This window comes from Pantherophis guttatus, chromosome 12 (assembly GCF_059756535.1).
Source record: "Pantherophis guttatus breed Tessera chromosome 12, ASM5975653v1, whole genome shotgun sequence".
Lineage (NCBI taxonomy): Eukaryota > Metazoa > Chordata > Lepidosauria > Squamata > Colubridae > Pantherophis > Pantherophis guttatus.
The window spans coordinates 7445033-7472715 of NC_142074.1; the positions used below are offsets into that span (position 1 = coordinate 7445033).

Sequence of the window (27683 nt, forward strand, 5' to 3'; positions counted from 1 at the left end):
TTCAAAGTTACACTGGCATTGAAAAAAGTGACTTACGACCGTTTTTCACACTTATGACTGTTGTAGCATCCCTGAAGTCATGTGATCAAAATTTGGAGACCTGGCAACTGGTTCATACTTATGGTGGTTGCTGTGTCTCGGGGTCATGTGATCCCCTTTTGCGACCTTCTGACAAGCAAAGTCAATGGGGAAGCCAGATTCACTTAACAACCGTGTTATTAACTTAACAACTGCAGTGATTCACTTAATGTGGGGGGGTGGGTCCTAAAATGGGCCAAATGTCACTTAACAACAAACATTTTGGGTTCCATTGTGGTCCTCGACTACCTGTATTTAGATTTGAAACGTGAAGGGTCCTTGGTGCTCTCCGAGCTTGGCTGTTTTCCTGCAGACCTTTCATTACCCAAACTATGTAACATCATCAGTGCTCGCTTGATTTGAATCGTGCATGTTGCTTTGGTGCGACATCTCTGTCAGGCATAAAAATAGCCTTATATCTTTATTTGAAACACTTAATGGCTGGAAGTCTAGTATGCCTCAGTAGTGGAGGAAATGTGCCTAGAGGTAGTCCTCAAGTTACAACTACAGTAGGGACCAAAAAATTTGCCATTGAGTGATGCAGTTGTTAAGTGAGTTATCACACAACCACACCCAATTTTAGGACCTTTTTTTCTGTGAACATGAAGCGAGATGTCACACAACTGCGACCTGTGACCTTCCCTGCCGCCTTCCCCCTGGATGTTGCTTGTCGGAAGCCAGCTGGAAGTTGCAGATGGTGAGCACATGACTGTGGAACACTGCAGCTGTCGTAAGTGCATAGTGGTTGCAGATGGTGAGCACATGACTGTGGAACACTGCAGCTGTCGTAAGTGCATAGTGGTTGCAGATGGTGAGCACATGACTGTGGAACACTGCAGCTGTCGTAAGTGCATAGTGGTTGCAGATGGTGAGCACATGACTGTAGAACACTGCAGCTGTCGTAAGTGCATAGTGGTTGCCAAATGCCTGAATGATAAATCATGTGACCACACGGATGCTCTTAAGTGCGAGGACCAAGTCCTAAATCACCACTGTAACTTTGAGCAGCCACTAAACAAATGGTTGTAAATTGGAGAATCCCTGTAACAGAAAAGTGAGACTCTGCAGAATTTAGATCACTGGGGCTTATTAGCCCTTTCATTTGATGATGAAAAGTAATCAAAGTAATCAAATCTTGATGTTCTGGATTTCAGTGGTTGATAAGTCAGGCTTTCCAAGGAAGGTCTGGATGGTCTTTAGACAGTAGGAGTCCTGCAGAACTGCTCTTGTCTAATTGGTCTTGTTTAAGACCATAGAATAACAGAGCTGAATCAGACCTTGGAGGTCTTCTAGTCCAGGGGTCACCAACCTTTCGGACCTCAGGGACCACTAAATTCATAATTTTAAATCCCGCGGACCACTAATATCTGCTTAATGACTGGCTGAGTGGGCATGGCCAACTTGATGTCACTCATGTCGAGGGGCGCCTCACCGGCCTCTACTCACCTCTTACATCCCAGCCACTCTTCGCCTGCCTTACCCGAGTTCCTTAGGGCCCCAACAGGAAGCAATTGTTGGAGCTAAAAAGCCACCATGAGAAAGAGTTGGCAAAACAGTTGGATCAGTTCAAATTGGATCTGGCCAAGAAGGAGGCTCAGCAGAAGCACCTCACTGAGGACTACGAGCATAGGCTTTCCAAGCAAAGGGAAGACCTGCGGGAGTGCAAGGCCAGGTACCGGCGCCTGGAGGCTCAGCGGGCTGAGATGGTCAGCCAGTTCCAGGCCATGATACAGTCCTACTGGAAGAAGGCCCCCCAGCTCTTCGCCACCAGTGGCACTTCCCTCCAACCTTTGCCCAAAACCCTGCATCAGGAGGCTGAAGCAGACCCCAAGTCAGAATTTCTGCCCCCCTCCAACCCACATAAAAAGACCCCGAAGGGGGAGACTCTCTGCAGTAACACAAGCATTCATTGCCTAGGGGCCGTAGTTTGAGGACCCCTGATTTAGTGCAATATAAAAAATGCAAGTAATTTTTCTGCGGACCACCAACATTTTCTCGTGGACCGCCAGTGGTCCACGTACCACCAGTTGGTGACCGGTATTCTAGTCCAACCCTTTGCTCAAGCAGGAAACCCTATATCAGTGATGGCCAACCTTTTTGCCATCGCGTGTCAAAAGCAGGGGGAGTTGGGGGGGATTGTGTGTATGCGTGCCCACACCCATAATTCAATGTGCCCCGTCTCCCCATTCATGCGTCCGTGACCTCTCCCGCTTTTGGCACGCGATGGCATGGTGGGCTCTGGAGGCCCTTTTTTTTTTTGCCCTCCTTAGGCTCCAGAGGCTTTCTAGGAGCCTGGGGAGGGCAAAAACAGCCTTCCCCACCCCCCTGGAAGCCCTCAGGAGGCCCGGAAACAGCCTGTTTCCCGACTTCCAGTGGGCCCGGAAGGCCCGAAAATCAGCTGGCCAGCGTGCTGGACTGAGGTAGGGCAACACTTGCGTGCCCACAGATACGGCTCCATGTGCCACCTCTGGCACTCGTGCCATAGGTTCGCCATCATGGCCCTATATCATTTCAGAAAAATGGTTGTCAAATCTCTTCTTAAAAACCTCCAGTGTTGGAGCACCCACAACTTCTGGAGGCAAGTTATTCCATTGATTAATTGTTCTCACTGTGAGGAAATTTCTCCTTAGATCTAGGTTGCTTCTCTCCTTGATTAGTTTCCATCCATTGTTTCTTGTCCTGCCTTCAGATGCTTTGCGGAATAGGTTTGACCCCCTCTTCTTTGTGGCTAAAAAAAAGGTTTTGAACAGATAAAAAACCCAAGCCTGCTGCATTCACATATAAATGAATAATGTTTGTAGGTTATGTCCATCTGCCTGGCTCCTCTCTTTTCAAATCCTAATCTCTGTTTTCTTCCCTCTTCACTCCCCACCCCCGTTGCTCTTCCAGTGAAGTTGGAAAGATTTGAAGTGCCCATCAAAGTGCGTCTGAGTCCGGAGCCCTGGACTCCTGAAACAGGCTTAGTCACCGATGCTTTCAAACTGAAAAGGAAGGAGCTGAAGAACCATTACCTCAATGACATCGAGCGGATGTATGGAGGGAAATAAGACCTCCCAATCGCCCTGCGTCAGAAACCATGCGTTGTTTCTTCTGGCATTGGACGATGAATGAATTTCCCAAAGAGCGGTTGTATTTCCAAACAGAAGCTGTGCTTCATAAAACAGTTGAAAATTTACTCTTGGTTACCCAGAAGGAACGGCTGCTCTGGCTTTCTGCCCTGCAGTTTTCCAAGATGCTGTCAAAAATACCAACCCACTGCCATGGTTTCATTAGACCACTTCCAGTTCCAAATGGTTGTGTTCATACGGAACACCCTCACTGGATAAACCAGTACTTCTACCTTTCTATTCCGGCGTCTTCTCTGATTTGAAAGCAGTGTGATCGTCCAAGGCGATGTTTTCGAAATGGATGAAAAGAAGCCGGTTGCAAAGGCGATACGGAAGAGGTGTTGTGAGGGTGGGGCAGAACTCAGCCCCCTCCAAAATGCTGCTCCAGAAATGGCTCTCTCAGGTCCTTGGCTGAAAGGCTCATTTGAAAGTGGCTGTCATTGGAGGCACAAAGAGAGGAAGAGGGATTTCTCTTGTGAAAACGGTACTTTCACTCAGCCGTAAACTGACAGTCCAACGCAACAATGTCCCATGGGATCCTTGCACCACATGCCAAGTTATTCCTTCCTTTCTGCAGCACCATCCTGCCCATCTCTGCCATGAAATTATTCCTGCAATTTCTGATTATTTGTATTACTCATTCCAAAAAAAAAAAAAAAAAAAAGGCTCCGTAGGCAGTTGGCCGTAGTTTCCACTGCTCAAGAGAATACTGGTGGTACTTTTAAAAGTCACGTTTCCTGCTGCATTGGGAGAAAAAAAAACCCTTTTACTGCCATTGGTGAGCCCAGACAGATTCTCTCATATTTATTTTTCTTTCTTTCAAATTGTTGTGTTCCATACAGAAAGAGGGAAGAGATGGCTGGTAGTATTAAACATTTAGAGTGCCTAAAAAAAAAAAAAACAACTATCCTCACAGACGATCAGAAGTAAATTAAGACATTCCAATCAAAACATTTCAAGCTGTCTTTTGGAAGAAGACAAGTGGATGACTTTGGCCATGTCTAGCGTCACTTTGGCTTATACTAAGAACGCTGGCATTACTGCCACAATTAAGCCGGCATCTTTTCCGATCATTTATTTATTCGCACTCGCTACGTTTTAAAAAAAAATCAGTGGAACAAAACGAGTCCTGTAGCTAAAGGAGTCAGCATACTATCTGCTTTTGCAGAGTGTTATGCTTTTTGGGATGTTTGCACCGCTTCCTCTAAGCACATCCCCACCACAGATAAAATATTTGGTTATTGTTGTCTGTTTGTTTTTTTATTTTAAGGGGGCATTTTAATTTATCTTTGACTATATCACATAAAACAAAATCTTATATTAAAATGAATTTCTCTTCTATGCGAGTGATGGACGTAGCCTTGGCAACTTTGTGTTTTAAAGTGTTTGCAAAGGGAATTTTTTTGTCTGCTATTTTTATTTAAAAACTGGAAATCGATGTACGGAGGGTGGGAGGGAGCAGCAGTCTCCTGTGTTGCTGTGTGCATTATTTTACAAGAATGTCTTTTGTGCACTGGGCTTCTCAATTCATACTAGTAGTTCACACTTGAAACAAAAACTGAGAAGAACTTGGCGACGATGGGATGTTGTTCTACTGTGCACTTTCAATCCTTTTCTGTATGTGGCTTCCATTTTTGTACAAATGTGGCTCTCGGGTGCATTGTGTTACCTTTTGGTGGCTCTAAAGTATTTATAAAGTAGATTCTCTTTTATTCATTATACTTTAATGTGTATATTATGGTTAAAAAAAGAAAAATAATTGGATATTATTTGGAGAATGAAGGAATTTTGTATGAGATGTTGTTCAATACACAGCGGTTTTAAAAGCAAGTTCGGGAAGTTTTTCCTTTTGCTACGTAGATGTGCAATTGAGTCAGCTGTGCATGAGGACCCATTTTTAAGCCATGAGGAATATTTTTGAGATAGTTTCTGGGCAAGCTTATCCTCTCCTAGTGACTGAAAATAAACATTTAAAACAGGTCAGACTGCAAGAAAATACGGCCCTAGGGAAATGCCTCTTAAGAGCTCAACCAAACACAAACCCTTATTTACAGAAGCAACAAATGCTCTCCCTACCATTTAGTGGGTTTCCTCCAAAAACAAGCTCATTTAGCATGAGATGAAACTCTGAGGTGGAAGATATTTTGATTTAAAGCATAACAAAAGGTTAAACAGGAAATGGGTATATGCAGAGGAAATGCCTAAGGTGGGATTTCAACAGCTCACACTACATATATGCATTAAGGGTACTGCTGACCTGTGAGATTTTTCTCTTCCGGTTTCTCAACTAGCATCATTTTCAGAAGGGGTGGAGATGCTCTTGGAACAAACTTTCCAAGATGGTGGATGACCTACTCAGTAGAGAAGGTCAACAAAACATTTTTTCTTCTCTTTATTCACATGGTTGTTAAGGCTGTAATTTTCAAGATTTTTTCAAGTTTAAATATGTGTAGTTCATTAGTGAGAGTATACTAAATTGCTGTCCCATAAATAAGCTAGGTTATACAACCATACTCCTTACTGTGGACAAGTTTTCTAGAACTGGGAAACACATCTCTGCACACCAAGAGGCTTGCCTTTCACTCTCGTATCGAAACAATATCACACTCTCCTATCAAGAGATGCTAAGTGACAACTAGAACAAGGAAGTCATCCCATTTTAGAGAAGCTAGAACGGATTTCAACTTTGCTAAGTTAGAACCCCCTCATCTTCAGTTAGAACAAGTCAACAAAGTACCATATCTTGAGAAAAAATGCTGTGTCTCCCCTCTCATAAAGTAGTTTCTCTGGCAAGCAGGAATAAGGATCTAACTATAATATGTACAAGTTTGCAATTCTAAGATGAGCAAGAAGCTTTGCACAGATTCACTAAGCCCGGTAGAAGTGACTTCACTGGCCATACTTTTTTATTCCCAAACACCAGTTTTATAAGAGCCATGATGGCACAGTGATTCGAATACAGTATTGCAGGCTAACTGCCCACTGCCAACAGTTCGATCCTGACCAGCTCAAGGTTGCCATCAACTTTTGTCAACCTGTCCTTGGCTCACATCTCTTAATTTTGCTGAAACAGGGTGGCTGACTGTCAGTCTGATCTCTAAAATGTGCAGCTGATAATGCAATCCCATCTGCATCTAAATCATCTGGAGTTGAAAGATACCTAGAAGCCTGCTGAGCCTTTCTGAGATTGTGACATCAAACCATCATCCACCTCCATCATCCAGTGTGGAGCCACTTCAGGCTTGGTTCCTGTTTTGGAAGCCGGACAAAATAAAACCCCACAATTGTGTGTCCAGATTTAGCTCAAGAAAGATGTCATTCCTTATAAGAAATAGATTCTAGCATGTTTGCAGCCTGAGCCTTTTTTGGTCATTATGGGTTACTTGTTTTGAGTGGAACAACTCTGAATTGGTTGATGGAGAGCAGATCAAGCTGACCTGTTTTTCTTTGATCGTGTGCTCTAAAAATTCCACCTCTCTTCTACCACAAACATATCCAGATGGGAAAAAAAAAGATTTCCCAAAGAAAAATATGGGGATATTACCCATTTACATCAGTAAAATCGAGGCCACTACTTTCTGTTGAAAAGTAAAGTCATCCAAAAGTTTGGTGGTTCTTCCTGCATTGTTTCTCAACTCTAGGCAGCCACCTCCAATTTTTATTGCTCTCTAGTTATGTCAGACCTACAACTTGCAATATACCTGGGCCAGAGCTGGTGTGTAGGTCCCCATCTAGCCATGACTAGATATGCAGTACTTGAAACAGAGCCCTGACATAAGTTTTGATGGCTATCAGTAAAATAGGGATAAATGTGAAGCACAATCTCTACTACATTTAATAGCATTTACTCTGAAGTTACTATCTTAAAACAAATGCTGAAACGTGTTGTGGCCTCCTGAAGGGCTGTGGAGCTGGCAGCAGAGTCGGACACTGAGGAGGCTGGGGAGGAACATGGGCCAATCCTGGAGTCTGGGGAAGGCTCAGACGAGGGCTCTGCGTCGGAGGCAGAGATGGGGCCAGGGCCATCTGGGAGTTATGTGTGGACTCCGGAGCGTCTAGAGTCTGACATCAGCGAGGCAGAGGAGCAGGGGGAGCCAGTTAAACCAAAAGGGTCGACTTGGGAGTAGGGCTTGGAGATGATTGGCCCCTCCCGTAAGACATAAAGGAGGAGCAAAGGCACATAGGGCTTTGCAGGAAGCAACTGCTGTTCGTGCTTGCTGGTTTCGTGCTGGTTGGTGTTCCATGTGACCTTGCAAAGTTAAATGCCAATTAGGTCTTGGCAGTATGTCAAAGGAGATAAAGGTGGGTGTTTATCAGCCTTTTCAGAAGAATGGCAGACTTCTGTCGGACCCTTTACAACTATTTGGGACTCATCTGTGAATGAACAGATTGAGAATGAACAGTCTCTGAATGAGCAGAATTCACAGCCGTTGAAATAAAAAGAGGGTTTTTTGGACTCGTGTGCTTTTACTGTATCAGGAAGCCTAGGTCAGAACAAAGTGAACACACTATGCAATTTTGGGCTGCATAAAACCCATAACCCACCAAGTTAAAGTTCTAAGAACAAGATCTTAGTAAATTGCCATCAAACATAACTCATATCCAAGAAGACTGGAGCAACCAGATTATCAGAAGAATGTTTTTCTTCAGCTGTTAGAAGAGTTTGAGTCTGTTGTAGTAACTGGAAGTTAAGATCATACCAAATGAATTAACCTGAGACAGTCATCCTTGAAAGAGATGTTCAGCATTTGAGAATTATATAAAACTACTTGAATTTATGGATAGAATGGCGAAAAGCAGATCCAGAGATGCCTACAATTAAATATATACTTATTCTGTACTTCGCCAAAAAAAGGACAATTGTGAAAACAATATTTTTTTAAAAAAAAAAAACTAGAACTCAAGATCTGTAACTGCTAGGAAGTGGAGGTTTTTCATAGTTGATATTAGTCTATCACAAGGTGAATCAACTGTCAAAATATCAGGTCCCAAGAAATAAAGGCAAGAATGACGAATTCAGGAACTCCACTTGAAGAGTAGTAAGAAGCGGATAAAAACATGGTACTGAAGAATCAACGAAATCTTGCTTTCCAACACAATCCTTTATCACAGTTGCCATTCCAATCCAAAGAACTTTGGGCAACTTACAAAAAATAAAATAAACGCCCAAAATAGAAACGCAACTACCAGTTAAATAGAAGATCAGCATCTTAATAATGAAACCCTAGGTGGCTGGGGAAGAATGTTTTAAGCCTTCTCCTGATCTTGTCATAGGGAAGAACTAAGACCCAAAACCAACAGCCTCAAATATTCTCCCAGTGGAGATCTTGGGTTGGTTTTAAAGACACCTGAGGCATTTTCAGAAAGGGATGTCTTACTGGCCTAACCATGCAGAAGAATAGAAAAGAGAACGAAGAAGTGGGCCATCCACACAAATGGCCAGGCTGAGATTATTTTACTTCAGACACGTGATGCAAATCTCTGGAGGAGGCTCTGAGGCTGGGGAAGGAAAGAGAAGAAAAGGACCACCAGCAGCAAGCAAAGAGCCTTGCTGGTACAGTGGTCTAAGCACCCTGTCATTAACACAGCTGCCTGCAATTACTGCTGGTTCGAATCTCTCCAAGGCTCAAGGTTGACCCAGCCTTCCATCCTTTCTAAGGTAGGTGAATTGAGGACCCGGTTTGTGGGGGCAATAAGCTGACTTTGTATAAATATACTGTTGGAAGAAACATCCTTCTAGGTTCTGCTCCAAGTGGGGAAAAGGACACTGGAGACATGGAGACTGCTTGGAAAGATGGTTTAATGGTGGACAGCATCACATGGCTTGAGTTCCTGAACAGAAAAGGGGCAGATACAGTAAATCCTCGGGGTTTTATGCTCTCTCTGGCTCTGAACTTCCTGGGGCCCAGAAAGAGTATCCTGATTGGTTGTCAGACTCCCAGGGGGTGGGGGCCTTGCTGGCTGATGGTCACATGTGCTTCCCAGGTCACATGTGGTGAGTTTCTGCTGATATTCTGTAGAGAGCTAATCCTATCTTTGTTGGATCTTTGGCAATTCCTACTATGGCTCTGCCTGAAGGAGGCAGATCTTTGTTATGTAGAATAGACTGGCCCAGGCCTTAATGGCCCATTGACAAAGGGTGGGGGCAGGAAGGTGGGAGCTGCTTTGTCTATAAAATATGCTTCTCATATTTCTCATCCAGGGAAATATAATATTCTGCCTTTTTCATATTTCCTAAAATATTTCACTCTTCCAGGAAAGGGGTGGGTGCTAACTTCCTACATATACAAAAGGATGAAGGCTATTGCTTAACGCATTGTAAGCCACCCTGAGTCTCGGGAGAAGGGCGGCATATAAATCAAATTAAAAAAAAAAAAAGGCGGGATGGACTCAGCCACCAGTCCACGACCTGATCATCCTGGAGAAAATCTATGTGGCCACTAAAAAGTCTAAAACCACCGTCGATGGCATCGAATCAATCAAATCTGGAGTTTCTGCACAGTTCCTCAATCCAACTCGGCCAAGATCAACCCTGGTTCGTTTCTTAGATCCGCCGGGCGAAGCCAAATGCCCCCCCGGGACGAGCCCAGCAGCTGCTCCCAAACCAGGAGAAGCCACAACTGCAGCGCTGCTTCAGGCTCCACCGAGACCCCCTCCCTGGACAGGCAAAGCTTCCCAGATGGCTTCTCCGCCCTCCCCACCTTTTCTTCCCAATTCCTCGGGCTGGGGTGGGGGCAGAATCTCTCCCAAAGCAGCTCAGGTTTCAGGATTTCCCATTAAGGAACAAAGGCGCCTCCGGGAGGCGGAGAAACTCCGGCTCAACCCCCCCCCCGCCCCTCCCCAAGCCCGGGGAAAGGAGGGGGCGCGTCCCCGGCCCCTTGCAAGCCGGCAAGCGGAGCATCTGCAGCCTTTTGTCTCTGCCCGGCGCCCGGCAGGTCAGGCGGAGGAAGCCCCGGGCGCTGCTTGGAGCCATGCAAGAGCCGGAGGCGAACTGCAGCGAGAGCCGGCGGCTGCAGCGCCTCCTGGGCCGCCTGTGGCAGGAGCTGCGCGGCGGGGGCGGCGGGGGTCCCGGCCCCAGCGCTTCTTCCAGCCCCGCCGCGCGGCCCCCGGCGGAGGACGACGCCTACCTGTACATTCTGCTGATCATGATCTTCTACGGCTGCCTGGCCGGCGGGCTGATCCTGGCTTACACGCGCTCGCGCAAGCTGGAGTCCAAGCACGACCCCTACCATCTCTACATCGAGCGCGACTGGGCGGCGGGCGGGGGCGGCAGCAGCGGAGAGAGCGAGCCCCTGTGACGGGTTGGGGGAGGCAGCGAGCCCAACCCCGGCCCCAGGACCCCAGCCTTCCTGGGACTCCAAGGGGGGGGGGCTTCAGGGTTCAACAGGACCCCCACTGTCTTTCCAAGCCTCCCCCCCAGGAATTGCCATGGCCCGAAGCGGAGACGCAGCATCAGAGAGCCTGTAAAGAAAGTGAACAGGTTGGGATGAATCTGGCTCTTTCACCCACTCCCTCCACCCCACAAATCCTGGGTGCCTTGGAAAGAAGAGAACCCCCCCTCCCCCAGATTCTGACTGCTTCCAACCCAACCTGGTTGCTTTGGCTCTGCTCTGCAAAATAGGTGAGTTCTCCAGCCAGCCCTGCTCATCCGTCGGGGTTCGGTTTTTTAAGGTGGCTTTGGCCGCCCAATGTCTTCTGCAATGGATTTTGGCTAAGGAGAAAACCCAGCGTGAAACCACAGGTGACTGACTCGCTCTTCTTCATCCCTCCTGGCAGCTGCCAGGGCTGGGTTTTGTCAAAGGAGGCCGAAAGAGGCCACGGCTGCATCCAGAGACTGGGAGGAAATTCAGAGGCTTGATGTCACCTTGCAAGAGAGCCAGAGCCTTACAGTTCCAAAGGGTGCCACTGTTTTTTTGCTTTCACAATCTCAAATCAATGCGTCTCTCTCACAGAAGGCAGGTCAGCATCTATTTAAGGCAAGAGTGGACCAGCTCCAGTGTTGAGGATTTCAGAACCCTGTGATGCTGGATTTCAGAAAACACAAGCATTCAAATGTTCCCAAATAATCAGAAAAGGACATTCTCAAGATCTCAGGATAAGACTAAAGCAGGACTGTTAAGCGTGGTTTAAGAGCTGTCTCAAGCCTCATCCAAGATTCCCCTGCTGGATTCAGTTGGCTTCTCATTGTTAAAGGTTTTAGAGGAAAAACTTAGGTATGGGAGGACATACACAGGTATGAGAAGATGGAAGGATCTGTTTGAAAAGTAGGGCTGATCCAAAGCCAAACCTTTAGGATTTTGTGTTGTGGCAGTACCTTACTTATGCTTCAAACAATATTCCCCAACCTGGGTGGTGGCAACTCCCAGCAGATACATCTAGGGCAGTGGCCCCCAACCTTTTGGGCACCAGGAACCAGTTCTGTGGAGAGAGGTTTTCCTCAGACCAGAAGGGGTGTGGTTTCACGTGCTGCCTGCATCCTACGGATGGAACTTTGCTTGTTTGCACGGCCCAGTTTCTGGCATGCTGTGGACCGGTGCCGATCCATGGACCGGAGGTTGGGGACCCCTAGTCTAAGGCATTGGGGCAGTATAAAGAATTGACCTAAAGAAATTGCTGGCTCCTAGTCCTAGTCCTTTTCTCTGCACAATTTAAAGTGATGGGAGTTAGTTGCCAATTGCTTCACTGCCAGGTCCCAGGTAAAGTCACGTGCCGTTGGGGAAGGAGATCTTTTCATCTCTGGATCTTCTCTTTTGGAATTGGGTAGTTAGGAGATTCATTTAGTGTCCATATTATGAGATGGTGGTATACTGCGGGCATTTTAAACAAGGGTGAAACTTTTAATTCCTAGGGCGGTGTTTTTCAACCTCAGTAATGTGTGGACTTTTAACAACTCCCAGAATTCTCTCGCCAGCGTGAGATTGAGAAACAGTGCCATAGTCTATTTCCAATCCATTTTGCAGAATTGTGTGGATGAATTTATTAGTCACACACATAAAGGGGATTGGGCTCTCACATCTCATCTTAACATTCTGTCCTCTTATCATTCATAGCCTGAAAGGGGTCCTGCCTACTGGAATGGGCCAACTCACTGTGGGACAATTAATTATTTAAAATAATTAAAACATTATTTTACTTTTTAGCATTCACTTTACATTTTGTTCCTTCTTTTGCATCCTTTCTTTAATGATTCTATTCCACCATTTTTTCAATATTAGTGTAAATCTTGTTCCATGACAAGCTGGTCATAGCAAATTGTCCCATGGTGAGTTCGCCATAGCTGTCCCAGACCCCCTACCCACTTCCGTTTTTGGTGATGGTGATGCTGATTTTCTTCTTGGTTATTTTGCAGCCAGCATTTTTTTTTAAAAAAAAGATTTTCAGATGATCATCAAATCCTATAAGCAGTATTTCAGTGGAGAGGCGATTTCTGTAATGAACCAATTTTAATCAAATAGACTTTTAAGATTAAAGATTTTAATCAAATCTTTTGCTGTTTAATTTAGCAAAGGTGTTGTCTTTGGTCTAAAATGAAATGATAAATGCTATGACTTTGTTAACTAGGAAGTAGAGCTAATGAAAACAATTTCCATCTTTTAATGATTTTTGAGAGGTAGATTTCCAGTACAAATAAAATAACATTTACATGAACGATGAATGATTCTGGTTTCTAGGGTGCGATGAATCTTATGCTGACACGACATCCCATGTTCTTGGGAAGGATTTGATATGTATGAAGGCAACAACAGCTAAAGAACTGGCAGTTGTTATTTGCAGTCTTAAATATATTTGTGCAGTTTAGTGGTGACCACGTACTTGCTCAAGTGCAGAGTGATCTCTCATCACTAGCACTGATGATGTTACTCAGTTTGAGTAATGAAATTTCTGCAAGAAAACAAGCAAGCTGAGAGAGCACCAAGGAGCCCTCATGATTTCTCTTTGCTTTCCCATCCCTGTTAGAATTGCAGATATGGTCTTCTGGGAGGCAGGTCCCGTTTTCATCCATCCACAAAAGGCCTTAATCCTGTACAAATTTCACACCCCGCCAACGAAACTTCCTTTGCAATGCCTCTAGGTGTGAATATTTATTGCAATGGTACTTTCGCAGTCATAACTTGTGCAGCAACATTGGCTAGGCTACGCTCCCTTCTAAATGTTTTGCTTCAGCGTTTGATTAATCCCAATATTACAGAATAAATTTCCACTGGAGTGGAAAGAGACCCCTTTGCAGTTGAGCAGGTGGCTCAGAACATGCTTGTTTTCCTAAGATTTTTTTAAAAACATTACAACTTTTGCCTTCTTTAGAAGGCATTTTGTTTTAAACTTAGTAAGCATGCTTTCTTCTTGTACTTTCAAAGGTGTTCAGAGGGATACAGTACAATTTCTACATCAGTACAGTACATGAACATATGGCGCGGGGGGGGGGGGGGCGCTTATAATAGTTACACACTGAAAATAAAACCTTAAAATGTGCCTGCAAAGATCTCTTCATGGACTGAGTGGAATCCACTGGTAATAAATACCTTAGTGGTTTATAGTTGTTGGAAATTCTACCAACATCCAGGATATGCTGAAATCTCCCAGAGCTCATATCGGCTGATTTCAGAAAGCTTTCAATGCAGTCTGTTATCAATAAAGCTTTGCTGCTTTGGAATAAGGATATGATATGAAGTGATATTTAGGTATTTATTGCCCTCAAAAAGATCTTGTCTTTGTGCATGCCTGCATTCCTGCTCTCCCTTTGCCTGGTATGTGGCTCTCTGAAGGTTGTGCATGCTGGGAAGCACAAACAAGCCAGAGATGCACTGTTCTGGGTCATGGAACCAGGGCCAGGGCTTAGAATAAGCAGCCAGCAGCATTCTAAGCTGCTGCACAAATAGCCCACTCTAAAGAGAGGCCCTGTGGATTTACTTCCTGTATAGCCCCCCTACCAGTTTCAGACTGGGACTTTCCTTTTGTTTGGCTTTCCTCCCACACCAAATTTGATTCCACTCCCTTTTGTTTTTGGTGAATTACTCACTGGTTGGGCAGAGTACCAAGCCCCTTTAAATAATAACTTTCCAAGATTCTGTTGATTTGGAAGAAATATAAAGGTAGGTCCTTTTTTAAACTATATTGTAACCATGAATAGTTCATAGTCTTAGGTGAAACTTGTTTCTATGGCACTTATCAGATTAATTCAGAACTGCATTTTGGGAAAAGGCACCTTAAAATTGCACATTCATAAGTGCCATGGAAACAGTCCATCATCCACATCCTCCTCAGAAAAGCACCAGTGCATCTGAATAAGACCCACCGGCATATTGTCAATCAACAAAACAATCTGGACCTTATCTCTCAGTGTGATCTTTGCACTACAGGTAGTCCTTGACTTACGACCACACTGGGACCAGAATTTCCATTGCTAAGCAAGATGGTTGTTAAGTGAGTTGTGCTCATACAGCCTTTTTTTTTGCTACAGTTGTTAAGCAAACACCAGTTAAGTGAATCATGCAGTTGTAGCGAATCTGGATTCCCCCATTCGCTTTGTTGGAAGTTGGCTGGGAAGATCACAGATGACAATCACATGACCTTGGGATACTATAACTGATGCAAATACATCCCAGTTGCCAAGTGCCCAAATTTCAAACACGTGACGATAGGGATGGATGCTGCAGAGGTCATAAATGCGAAGACTGGTCATAAATTGCTTTTTTCAGTGCTCTTGTAACTTTGGATAGTTGCCCAATGAATGGTTGTAAGTCGAGGGCTACTTGTACGTAGGCATGAAAGAAGAGTCTTGGATGATCAAATCACAGATGCCTATCAGATTTTAGTGGAAAGTTCTCAGTGTTAATTTTCTTCCTGTAATGCTTCTTACCATTCAAATTTGTGGCACAGAAAAAGGGGGAGAACAGATGTTTTGACATTTCAAAACAATATGTAGGAATCTCTTAACAAGATTGTCCCGTTTTCAAACAGAGCTGAAGAAGATTCTGGCATTTTCTAGGAGAAAAAAATGTCCAGTTGAAAAGCCACATTTGGGACAACCATGACCAAGATTCAAATCCAAGATTGGATTTGGTCATAAACAATGCTGTGGCATGGGAAAGCAGTAAAACAGGTACTGGGCACTTTCCCTGCAGATTGGGAAAAACTGGGGAACAAATGCAAGATTGAACAGAGTAAAGTGGGGTATTTTCAATTCCATTAAATTTATATATGCTCAGAAACGTTCTGATTTTTCACTGTGAAAAATGACAAATGAAGAACAATTTAGAGAACAAAAAAATTCCCTTAGATGGATTTCCCTTTAATAAAATCATTTTTTTCTCCGAATACTGAAATATGAAGCAATTACTGCTATGGAATCAGTGAAAAATGCAAACACGTATAAAAACAGCATAAACACGTAGGGAAATTCCACAGGAATAAATCAGCCACACGCTCATGTTTCATCCAACCTGCAGCAAAATTCTTGTACTTGTTTCAGCAAGGCCCACAAATTCCAGAAGAGCTCATGAATCACAGATACAATCTTTATCCTTCCACCATCATTTTAATTCTCATCGAAGTAAACAAAACTTGTGCCTAATAGCATTTCTCCCAAAATATTCAAGGAGGAGGAGGGTCCGTAATGTGTTAAATCTGAAATCTGTTAAAGTTGGAAAGTGCACAGAAGGCTTATAAAAACGATTCCACTGTCACTTAAAGAGGTAATCAGTAGAGTTAAACTTGGCTGCGATGCGGCCTAATGAAACCTTGAAAGCAAGGAAGTTCTTTCATTAAAAACAACATATGCTATAACTGTGAAACGTACAAAGAGGTGTGGAGACACGGGTGAATTTCCATGCTCAACAGGATCATCCCCAAATCCAGAAGAAAACATTTTGCTCCTCTCACTAATGAAGGCTTTCTTGGAAACGGAGACAATCACTCATGACTTTCCAGACTGTGTTGTTATTTGTTGTCTGTTCTGTTAGCAGGAAGTTCTGGTTGAAGTACTGTGGCTTGTTCCCATCAAATTTGACAGTCCCACAGGTCACGACAAGAACAGTAGTCTGATTCTGAGTCGCTTGCTCTTGAGAAAGGAAAGAAAAGGATGCTAAAACACAATTGCTCCTCAGAAGTCTACTTTTAAACACAAGCATGGACATTTCTAAGAGAGATTTTTTTAAAAAAATTTGATTTATATGCCGCCCTTCTCCGGAGACTCAGGGCGGCTTACAATGCGCTAAGCAATAGCCTTCATACTTTGGTATATTTATACAAAGTCAGCTTATTGCCCCCACAAACTGGGTCCTCATTTCACCTACCTTAGAAAGGATGGAAGGCTGAGTCAACCTTTTTAATTTTAATTCTTGTCTCATTCTAATTCTTTCCCAGTACTTAGAAGTAATCTATTTAGCAGTTCAAATGCATGCAAATGCGGGTAGATAAATAGGCACCACTTCGGTGGGAAGGTAACAGCGCTGCGTGATATCATGCTGGTCACATGACCATGGAAATGTTGGCCCAATGGCCTTGAAACACAGATGATCATTTGCCCCTATAGTTGGCAATGACCAGTGGAGTAAAATCTGCAGGGACTCCTTTATCTTTACTCTACCTACTTAGAAGAAAATTCAGCAGCTTTATTTATCACATTATTCATCTGAGCATAGCAGCTTACATAGTGATGCACCTACCCAATCTCCTGCCTTTTTAAAAAATGCACAGCCACCCACAGATGCTGCTGGTATTCCTTGCCTCTTTCTTTCAAACCCATCAAAGTACATTTGAGCCAGCTATTCTGTTCTGCAACCGCTAGCATTTTGTGACATATTCTTGAGAACCAATAATTCAAACCACATGCTGTCAACCTTCAGGCAAACTGAGGAAAAAAGGATTTCCACTGTGGACAAACACTTATTTAATTTATATGCCATTTGTCTCACCCTGCCAGGAGACTCTGGGTGCTATGAGAAAGTTCATTTCTCAGTTGGAGCTAAATGCAGAATTGGAGGTTTTGTTCAAAAGGACTAAGCAGGATGCTAGTCTACTATGCTACTTTCTAAAATCTAAAAGAGTAAGTAACTCCTAGCTATACAAATTCAAATATTTTAATTGCATTTCAGAGTAGAGCTGTTTGTCCTTCACACCATGGAAAAGATTACCCATGCCACTGCAGGGGTGAAATGCTCCCGGTTCGGACTGGATCTCCCGATCCGGTAGCAATGGCGGTGGGTGGTTCGGAGAACCAGTAGCAAAAATCCCTGCGCCCCCCTCACCATGCCCAGCTGAGCCGCACAATCATCAGAGGCTTTTTTTTTTTTTACTTTTAAAAGCATTTTTTCTACAACCTCTTGACAAAAAAATGCTTTTAAAAGTAAAAAAAAAAAAAAAAGGCCTCTGATGATCACGCGGCTCAGCTGGGATCGTCAGAGGCTTTTCAAAGCATTTTTTTCTGCAACTTCTTGGCTGAAGAGAGCATTTTTAAAAAAGCCTCTCTGACGATCCCAGCTGAGTTGCCTGATCGGCAGAGGCTTTTCAAAGCATTAGAAAAAATGCTTTGAAAAGTTTTTTTTTTTTTTTTTAAAGTTGGCCAGGCCCACCCAGTCACATTATTCCCCACTACCAAGCCATGCCCACAGAACCGGTAGTAACAAATTTTACATTTCACCCCTGTGCCACTGCATATTAATAACTTTGTGGATAGTGGCACTTCTTAAGTTATCTTACCATGAACAGGCTGGCAATCAAACGTGTTCACTTGGAAGTCACTAGATGGTAACATCTCAAAGAATTTAGCAAGGCCTTCTTGGCCAGATATAGCATTCCCATTCCAAACTAGAGTTGCATCATCAGTGTACAGTCTGGTTAATACCTGCAGAACATTAGAAAACATTAGGTGATATGCCAGGATTTGCCATTTCCACTTGCAAACCCTTACTGAAAAATCTACTTTTGTCTTACAGTCATGTTTTTTAACATTCAAATAATTTTTAAAGAGGTTCTCTGGGAAAACTCCACTCAGTTAAATATCTGCTCCCAATAAACTAATAGATAAGAACTATGAAACTAAAGATAGGAAGTGTGCAAAATATTTCTAAATTAGAACAGATTGTTTCAACTTCAGAACATGTCCAGTGAAAAGAGAACCTAGGACACTCTAACCAATTCTTAAGAGATGGCTTGGCTAAGTCTCTGCATTTTTCTTGGCAAGGTTTTGCAATTGTCTCCTTCTTAGGGTTGAGAGAAAGTGACTGGTCCAAGTCACCCGGCTGACTTAGTGCCCAAGGTGGGACTACAATTACTACTACTCCCCCAGTTTCTAACCTAATGCCTTAACACTACATCAAACTGGCTCTAGTTGACTCCTAGTTGACTCTAAACAGTGAAGTATTTCTAAAAGTAATAAAGGAAAGATAAAAATATATAAAACCATACATTCTTAACTAACAAAATAGCTACTAGAAATCTACATACCCGTCTTCTTTTATCCATGGTTTCATAATAAATGTTTGCAAATTCTTCCGCTGCTCTACATGCTTGATCCACATAGGTTTTGAAGTCCTAAAATAAACCCACATAGTTAAATGAAATTATCCTCAGGGAACATCAATAATATGCTAGTCAGATTTAGCAATTCTACTCTGCCAAGTGCTGCCAGACCCACATGTGGCCTTTATGTCAATTTGATTCTCATGGGTACAGAAGCCCCATCACTTACTAACCAAAACAGCCAAAACAGGCTGCTCTCTTGCCAAAAAAAGGACATTCCAACTGTCCTGGAAATTATCTAGATCCTAAAATGGGTTCCAAATGAGCCAACAAACTAAATCTGGTACAGACTGTGACCTTGTTTTTTGCTACTGAGAGAGTTTTAAAAAACTCCCATTTCACAATCCTGTAAAAAACAAAAATTTAATATATTGGAATATTAAAACCAGTAAAAAGTACATTATTGGTAAAATAACCAGAGTCAAATTCTGGGCACATCATGTAGTTGCCTGGAGCTGGTTCTCCTGATGGGAAAGGTGAAAGGAAAGGGAAGAAGACAATTATTATTATTATTTTTATTATTATTTATTAGATTTCTATACCGCCCTACTCCCGAAGGACTCAGGGCGGTGCACAGCCAAACAATAAAAACACATACAATACAAAATTTAAAAAATAGAATAAAATCAAATTAAATAATTTTGGCCCCGACAAATTTAAAACCCCAAACTTTTAAAACCAATTTAAAATTGAATATATAAATACTAAAAAATATTTAAAATTTTAAAAATCTTTTATAAAAGAGGGGGAAAATTAGGCCAGGCCGGCCTGGTGAAATAGTAAGGTCTTTAAGGCGCGGCGGAAGGTGCGCAGATCCGGGATCCTCCGTATCTCTGGGGGGAGCTCGTTCCAGATAGTAGGTGCCCCCACAGAGAAGGCTCTCCCCCTGGGGGCCGCCAGTCGGCATTGTTTGGCTGACGGCACCCGGAGGAGCCCCTCTCTATGGGAGCGTACCGGCCGGTGGGAGGCTATTGGTGGTAGTAGGCGGTCCCGCAAGTACCCGGGTCCTAAGCCATGGAGCGCTTTAAAGGTGGTAACCGAAACCTTGAAGCGCACCCGGAAGACCACCGGGAGCCAGTGCAGCTCGCGCAGGAGAGGTGTTACATGGGAACGCCATGTCGCTCCCATTACCACCCGCGCGGCCGCACTCTGCGCCAGTTGGAGCCTCCGGGTGCTCCTCAAGGGGAGCCCCATGTAGAGAGCGTTGCAATAGTCCAGGCGGGAGGTGACAAGGGCATGAGTGACCGTGCGTAAAGAGTCCCGATCCAGAAAGGGACGCAACTGGCGAATCAGGCGAACCTGATGAAAAATCCTCCCGGTCACGGCCGTCAAGTGCTCTTCTAAAGACAGCCGTGAGTCCAGGAGGACGCCCAAGTTGCGAGCCCTCTCCGTGGGGGCCAATGATTCGCCCCCAATAGTCAGTGATGGCGTCAACTGACTATATCGGGACGTCGGAAACCACAGCCACTCAGTCTTGGATGGGTTGAGCCTGAGCCTGTTCCTCCCCATCCAGATCCGTACGGCCTCCAGGCACCGGGACATCACTTCAAGGGCATCGTTGGGGTGATCCAGGGTGGAGATGTACAGCTGGGTGTCGTCAGCGTACTGATGGTACTCCACCCCGAAACCACGGATGATCTCGCCCAGCGGCTTCACATAAATGTTGAACAGGAGAGGCGAGAGGACCGACCCTTGCGGCACCCCACATATGAGGGGCCTCGGGGTCGACCTCTGTCCCCCTGTCAACACAGACTGCGACCGGTCAGAGAGAAAGGAGGAGAACCACCGCAACACAGTGCCTCCCACCCCCAACTCTTCCAACCGGTGCAGCATGATACCATGGTCGATGGTATCAAAAGCCGCTGAGAGATCTAACAGGACCAGGACAGAGGAGCACCCCCTGTCCCGAGCCCTCCAGAGATCATCAACCAACGCGACCAATGCCGTTTCCGTGCTGTACCCGGGCCTGAAGCCCGACTGGAACGGATCCAGATACGTCGTTTCATCCAGGTGCTGGGGGAGCTGTTGCGCGACCACACTCTCAACAACCTTCGCAACAAAGCGAAGATTGGAGACCGGACGATAATTTACCAACATTGCCGGGTCCAGGGAAGGCTTCTTGAGGAGAGGCCTCACCACCGCCTCTTTCAAGGCGGCGGGAAAGTCACCCTCACTCAGCGAAGCGTTTATAATCCCCTGGAGCCAGCCTCGTGTCACTTCCCGGGAAGCCAGTACTAACCAGGAAGGACACGGGTCCAATAAACAAGTGGTCGCGTTCAGTCTACCCAGAATCCTGTCCACGTCCTCAGGGGTCTCTGCACTGCAAAATCAGCAGCAGGTGGAATTGACTCAGGTACAGTTGCAATGAACACACCTTTGGAAGACCAGATTAGGGACATATCATGGAGAAAACCTAATTATGTGGGCGCTGAAAATTTACACCAACTTGATGGCATATAATCAATAAAAAAAAAATCAAACAACACAAAATTAAATGATTGCAACACAATGAATTTTCTGGGTGATTCTTAATGGTGAGGGTGACCTTAAACAATTGCTGAACAATCAAGGCAACACTGTTTTCAATGCAACTGGACTGCATTCCTACATTTCTGAAAATATAGAAGTGCTTTGCAATCATCTCCTGGGATGTTTCTGAATTTCCATCATGTACTCCAAAGTGGGTGTTGGTGGGGAGAGAATGATAACTCCTACCAATAAGGTTAGTATGAGGTCACCATAGTTCCGTGATGACGATCCTATGGCATGTGTGCTGGAAGTGGCACGCAGAGCCATGTCGCCTGGCCCGCGCGGCGTCGCCCATTCCTCTTCTAGGTTTCCGGGTCACGCATGCACAATGGCCAGCTAGACTGCTGGTTACTGGTGCGCATGGGCACGCAATGATCCGTTGGCCTTCATGTGTGTGGCAGCTGCCAGCTGAAGGCGCGCTCTTAGTGTGGGTGCGCACCGGCCATGCGCCGTCACCCGCATGCAGCCCCGGGACATCCACCCCTTGCCAGCCAGGAGTGCTGCCGCCAGTCGCTCCCCTGTGCCCGCCTGCCTCATCACCGTCACTGCCACTGCGAAGAAAGGCCCTAAAGCTGTGCCGCCTGGGATCCACATGGGCTGCCGCAGGGGGAGACCAGGTATGGCTGGACACTGTCCGGAGTGTGAGGCTGGCAGGAGCCGCCACTGCCTCTTAGCCAGCGCAAACGGCCTGCCACCTCCATCTCTGCCCTGCTGGATGCTCCTGCCAATGCCAGGGAAGTGGCAACGTGAGAAGTGTCGCCCCCAGGGGCGAGGGGGTGGCACCGGCAAGGATGGGCGAGCCGGGGCTTCCCTGTCTCTCCGCACGAGAAAGCACATTGTGTTTCAGGCAGCAGATCTGGCCAGGAGGAAAGAAAAGGTGAGTCTGCAGAGAAGGAGGAGGAAGGTGTGTGGTTCTGCAATGTGCACCGGAGAACCACAGAGGAAAGCATTTTCGGGCAGCAGCGCTGCAATCCCCTCTCCGAATCCACCCGAAAACACTTTCCTCCCTGGTTCTCCGGTGCACAAAGCAGAGCCACGCGCCTTCCTCCTCTCCTCAGCAGACTCACCTTTTCTTTCTTCCTGGCCAGATCCGCCGCCTGAAACGCAATGCACTTTTTTGATTCGGGGAGAGGATCCCAGTGCTGCCACCCGAAAACTCTTTCCTCTCCAAATCCAAAAATGGGGCGTGCGGAGACCAAAAAAGTGCATTGTATTTCAAGCCTCCGGGGGAGGGATTGAAGCCTGCTGCCGCGCTGCTCCTGCCACTGAGAGGGAGGCGGTAGCGTGAAAAGCGCCAGCAGTGGGGACAATTGGGTGGCAGCAGAAAGGATGGGTGTGCCAAGGCTTCAATCCCCCCTCCGAGGCCTTGGGCCATGCCAGAAGCCTGCTCGTGCGGGGAGACAGGGCAGCCCCGGCTCGCCCATCCTTGCCACCAGCACCCCCTCGCCCTCACCCATTCTCATGCTGCTGCTTCCTTGTCAGTGGCAGGAGCAGCCGGCAGGGCGGCGGCAGGCTCCAATCCCTCCCCAGAGGCCTGGGGCCAGACCAGAAGCCCGGTCATGCGGGGAGACAGGGAAGCCCTGGCTCGCCCATCCTTGTCGCCGCCACCCCTTCGCCCCTGGGGGTGGCGGTTCTCACGTTGCTGCAAGGGGCTTGCCGGGAAGCCCGGCACCCGACACCCAGTGGGGAGGAGCCCAGGCAAGGCTATGTGTTCAGAGCTTCCCCGGCCAGCGCATGGCGCTCCTGAGGTGGCGGGGCTGAGAGCATTGCCACTGGCTGGGGACTGGCTATCTCGCCAGGGAATGGTCCGGTATCTGGTTGTCCTCTGGTAAGAGGTGCACCGGCACCCTTGGAAAAAGTGGGGGCGCAGGCACGGGGGAGCGCATGTGCAGTGCATGCCTGGAGGGGAGGGTCATGTGCGCATGCACAAATGGGGCATGCATTGCATTATGGGTGCTGGCACGCGCGAGCGCGTTTGGACTTTGGGCACGCAACGCCAAAACGGTTCACTATCACTGCCATAGTTTATTATAGACATTGCTTGGTCAAAGCAAAGGGATTCCCTGGCAGTGTCCCTTCTAGCCACTTGTGAGGCAGTCTTTTTAAACTGTTGAATCTGCTGAAAGTTAGCCAGGTGCTGCCACCTGCTGAAACCCTTAACAAAAACTGAAAGTTTAACATGGATGAGAAGTAACCAATTACATTCCTCACATTATGAACTGTTTTTGGTATCCTTTTTTAAATACAATCCACTTTCCTCTCTCCTTTAGCTATTTTTTGCTTCTTTACTACATTCCCTCACAATGAAAAGAAAAACTGCAATTTAAACATTCACAATTTCAACAGTCTCCCCCTTCATTTTTAGCTCCAGAACCATATAAAAGTAGCAGAAAAACATTCTGGTTCTTTTCACACAAAATCCAACATTATTATATAATTCCATCATTTTCTGAACTCACCATAATTTTGTGGCTCAGTACAACACCCCCCCCCGGGGGGGGGGGTTTATAATGCCCTCTTGGATTCATCTAACTTGTCGAGTCCATTTGGCTTCAGGTGTCATGTAAACCTTCGGGAAACATGTGTTTGCATCTCTACTTGCATGCGTGTGAAAAGCTACCCAGAGACAACTCCACAACTGAGAAGGAATTGGAACTGTCATCTCTCTGACTAGGATCCCTACTCACTTATTAGCGGGATTGTTGAGGCTGCCCATCTATAAAAAAGATTCCGGGCAACCTACAATATATCCAATCCTAATTTAATTCACACCTAAAGACCACATAAACAGGAAAGCTGTAGAGTCTAAATGGGACATTGATGACTGAATTGAATCCTGTATAGGATCGTAGGAAGTTAGCACCCACCCCTTTCCTGGAAGAGTGAAATATTTTAGGAAATATGAAAAAGGCAGAATATTATATTTCCCTGGATGAGAAATGGAAAAGCATATTTTACAGACAAAGCAGCTCCCACCTTCCTGCCCCCCACCCTTTGTCAATGGGCCATTAAGGCCTGGGCCAGTCTATTCTACATAACAAAGATCTGCCTCCTTCAGGCAGAGCCATAGTAGGAATTGCCAAAGATCCAACAAAGATAGGATTAGCCCTCTACCCATCTAGCAACAGAAACTCACCACATGTGACCTGGGAAGCACATGTGACCATCAGCCAGCAAGGCCCCCACCCCCTGGGAGTCTGACAACCAATCAGGATACTCTTTCTGGGCCCCAGGAAGTTCAAAGCCAGAGAGAGCATAAAACCTGAAAAACTCGCTGTATCTGCCCTTTTTCTGTTCAGGAACTCAAGCTATGTGATCCTGTCCACCATTAAACCATCTTTCCAAGCAGCCTCCATGTTTCCAGTGTCTGTTTCCCCACTTGGAGCAGAACCTAGAAGGATGTTTCTTTCAACAGGGTGCATCAAAAGTCACTTTCCTGTACCTCTAAAGCCTTCCTTCCTTCCTTGACTCGTGAACCTTCTTAAATGTAACTAACTTTTTTGCTGGAAAAAAATACATGACTTCATAAAACAGTTTTTTCTATGTTTTAAATATATCTTTTATTTTTGGTAAGAAAACAATTCTATTTTTTTAAAAAAATACTTAAAATAAAATCTACTACTATCTGGAACGAGCCCCCCCCCCCCCCCGGAGATACAGAGGATCCCAGATCTGCGTATCTTCCGTCGCGCGCTTAAGACGTTCCTATTTCATCAAGCTGGCCTGACCTAAACTTTTCCTCTTTTTAAATGGGAATTTTAAATTTGATTTTAAATTATTGGGGTTTTAAAATGGTTCAGCCAAATTTATTTAATCGGTTTTATCTCTATTTTAAATTTTGTATCTATATGTTTTATTTTATGGCTGTTCACCGCCCTGAGTCCTTTGGGAGTAGGGCGGTATACAAATTTAATTAATAATAATAATAATAATAATAATAATAATAATAATAATAATAATAATAATAATAATAATATCTAATAAGAGAAAAAAAGAAAAAGAAATCTATACTGAGGATATGTGGAGGCTGGCCCAAGAAATTGACACGGAGCCGAAGAAGCTTCTGGGATGGGAAGCGAAACGTCTTCAAACAAAACCCAGAAAGTCCAGCCGTTACTTGGAAAAAAAAGCATCTTTGGGAGTCACATAAAATATTACACATTTCAACACTAAAAATCCCAATTTGGCTCCTCCCGGCCTTCTCGCTCCCCCACCTGCTTCGGACCAGGAGCCCCATCCTCCGCCGCCGCCGCCCCCCCCTCCTCGGGGAAGATGGGTCTCGTAGTCCGGCGCCCGGGCTTCTCTTACCACGAAGGCGGACATGCCGGCGGCGTCTCCCCCGGGCGACCGCCCACAAGCGCCGTCCAAAGCCGAGCGGCTCTCAGGTCAAGCGGGAGAAGCTCCCCCAACGAATCACCTCAGCTCGTTTTCCCTTCCGGTCCGTCTCCCAACGCCTTCCGGTGCGTCTCCCAACGCCTTCCGGTGAACCACAGGTGCCCCCTCCGACAGTTCCGGCCCGGCTTCGAACGCGCAGGTGGATGGAAACAGCCTCGGCGCAGAGACCGGAGCCACGGTTCAGCAACTCTGCGCAGGATCCGGCGAACAACGAGCGAACCGATCCGAATACGGAATCTGCTGGCTTCTGACGGAATCTGCTGGCTTCTGACGGAAGGAAGCGGTTCCACCACCATAGAGTGCCGAAACCTAGAGCGGCAACGCTTGGAACTCCTGGCGGGCCTTATGATCACGGCGGGCTCGCCCTTTTCTCAACGCCGGGAAGGATGGAAGGGCGCCCCCTGCAGCCTTTGGGTTTGCCCCGCAACTCCAGGAGGGCCGGGCCAGGGATGGGCCCAGTTGGAAGGCCGTGTACTTCAGAGCTTATTGAGATAAGATGAAATGAGCTTTTTTATCATGAATGAAGGCGAAGCTTTATTGTCACTTTTTCACGCATTAAGAAAATGAAAGTCTAATGTCCGTTCTCAAAAGAATGTGTGTGTGTGTGTGTATGTGTGTGTGTGTGTGTATATATATATATATATATATATATATATATATATATATATATATATTTCTTACACACACACACATATATTACATATATATATGTATGTATATATATATGTATATGCGTATATGTATATATAGCATGTATGTGTTGTGGATTTAATAAGACCAACACAACTTTTCAGGGTTAGCCAGAGACATTGTATATTGCGCAATAGGTTCAAAGCTCTGTACATGAAGTCTTGAACAAAGACAGAAATTAGGTACAATGGTTTTTATACTCTTCTAAGACAAAGGATTCTGTTAACTCAGCAGTTTATGTGATCATATACATTTGTCATATTTAATTGACATTTCCTAATTACTGTTTCATATTATTCTTTGCCAAGTCATAATTCTTCATGTAAATTACTGAAGCATAGATTCAAATTATCTCTTGTTAATATTACATGTGGTCATACTTGATCTCTTTAACCTTCATACTGTATATCACCAAATGTCTCTTATCTCTGACAACTGAGGGGCCCCTCTCTGAATGTTTCTACTTCAAAGGAACTTTTGTTCTGCCTTTGTACTGTCTCAACTGGTTAATTTGCAAGCACATTGTCTTTCCTACAATACTATGAATAAAGAGGGCCCTTCAGTGATCATCCAGCTGGACCCGCATTTACCTACATTATATGAGTATATTAATAGGTATACATGGGAATGCTGAAATGGTTGGGTGAAAATCTGTCTTAAGTCACTTTTTCAGTGTTGTAACTTCAAACCGTCACTAAATGAACTTGTAGGTTGAGCACTACATTACACACACACACGTTTCTTTAGCGGCAAACCATAAAAATGTAGATACAATCCTTGACTTGCAATCACAATTGGACCAGTTGCTAAACAGGACAGTTAAGTGAGTCACACAGAGTTTTATTACCCTTTTTTGCCACGGTTGTTAAGTGAGTCACTGGATGTTTTAAGTGAATCATGTCATTAAGTGAATCCAGCTTCCCCCATGTCAGATCCCTATCGTGATACTGCTATTCAAGTGGGGAGGAGACCCCAGATCCTTTTACTCACTTATTGCTCTCATCCTGTTTTCCTATGCATCCTGTAATTCCCTAGTTTATAACTTTTACCCTGTCACCTATTCTGTCCTGTCCTGTGCTTTGATTTTATTTTTTATTTATTTATTTGATCAAATTTGTATACCGCCCTACTCCCGAAGGACTCAGGGCGGTGAACAGATTTACCTTGGGGGATGTACCAGGGGGGAGGTCATCTGTTTTCTCTCGGTTCGGAAGCCTCATAGAAGAAGCGCATGGGAACGACCCCTTACCTCTTTCTCAGGATGACTGTTTCCACAACATCTTCGCATCTGTAGATTGGCTCATTCAACATCAAACTGAGAGGAGCGGTTTCTAACCACTTTATCCTAACGGAATTGTCTGGCGG

The 27683-nt window shown here is 45.3% G+C and overlaps 3 protein-coding genes across 16 annotated transcripts in view; 2 read left to right on the forward strand and 1 right to left on the reverse strand.

Moving 5' to 3' along the window:
• Nucleotides 1-5015, forward strand: part of ACSL4 (acyl-CoA synthetase long chain family member 4) — a 58709-nt gene extending 53694 nt beyond the window's left edge. For all 14 annotated transcript variants that reach the window (XM_034435046.3, XM_060692066.2, XM_034435048.3 and 11 more), the window contains one exon: nucleotides 2968-5015. In XM_034435046.3, coding sequence (XP_034290937.1) covers nucleotides 2968-3125 — 158 coding nt within the window. In that variant the 3' untranslated portion in view covers nucleotides 3126-5015. The remainder of the gene's footprint in view (nucleotides 1-2967) is intronic.
• Nucleotides 5016-8691: 3676 nt separating this feature from the next.
• On the forward strand, nucleotides 8692-12833 carry KCNE5 (potassium voltage-gated channel subfamily E regulatory subunit 5). The gene has a single exon (XM_034435043.3). The coding sequence runs from the start codon at nucleotides 10157-10159 to the stop codon at nucleotides 10481-10483; it is 327 nt and encodes a 108-aa protein (XP_034290934.2). The 5' UTR covers nucleotides 8692-10156; the 3' UTR covers nucleotides 10484-12833.
• A 2867-nt stretch (nucleotides 12834-15700) lies between these two features.
• Nucleotides 15701-25929, reverse strand: NXT2 (nuclear transport factor 2 like export factor 2). The gene is made up of 4 exons (XM_034435042.3): nucleotides 25542-25929; nucleotides 18630-18716; nucleotides 17883-18027; nucleotides 15701-16242 (listed from the first exon to the last, which is right to left on the reverse strand). Exons 1-4 carry the CDS (start codon nucleotides 25554-25556, stop codon nucleotides 16064-16066), a joined length of 426 nt encoding a protein of 141 aa, XP_034290933.1. The 5' UTR covers nucleotides 25557-25929; the 3' UTR covers nucleotides 15701-16063.
• Nucleotides 25930-27683: the final 1754 nt, after the last annotated feature.

What these genes read in the sequence shown, in the direction of transcription:
- NXT2 (XM_034435042.3), bottom strand. An exon ending in CCATGGATAAAAGAAGACGG is followed by an intron (nt 18,028 to 18,629) that starts GTATGTAGATTT and finishes AATGTTCTGCAG; the next exon opens with GTATTAACCAGACTGTACAC. An exon ending in TGATTGCCAGCCTGTTCATG is followed by an intron (nt 16,243 to 17,882) that starts GTAAGATAACTT and finishes TCCTTTCTCAAG; the next exon opens with AGCAAGCGACTCAGAATCAG.
- KCNE5 (XM_034435043.3), top strand. Translation starts at nt 10,157, where the DNA reads ATGCAAGAGCCGGAGGCGAACTGCAGCGAGAGCCGGCGGCTGCAGCGC.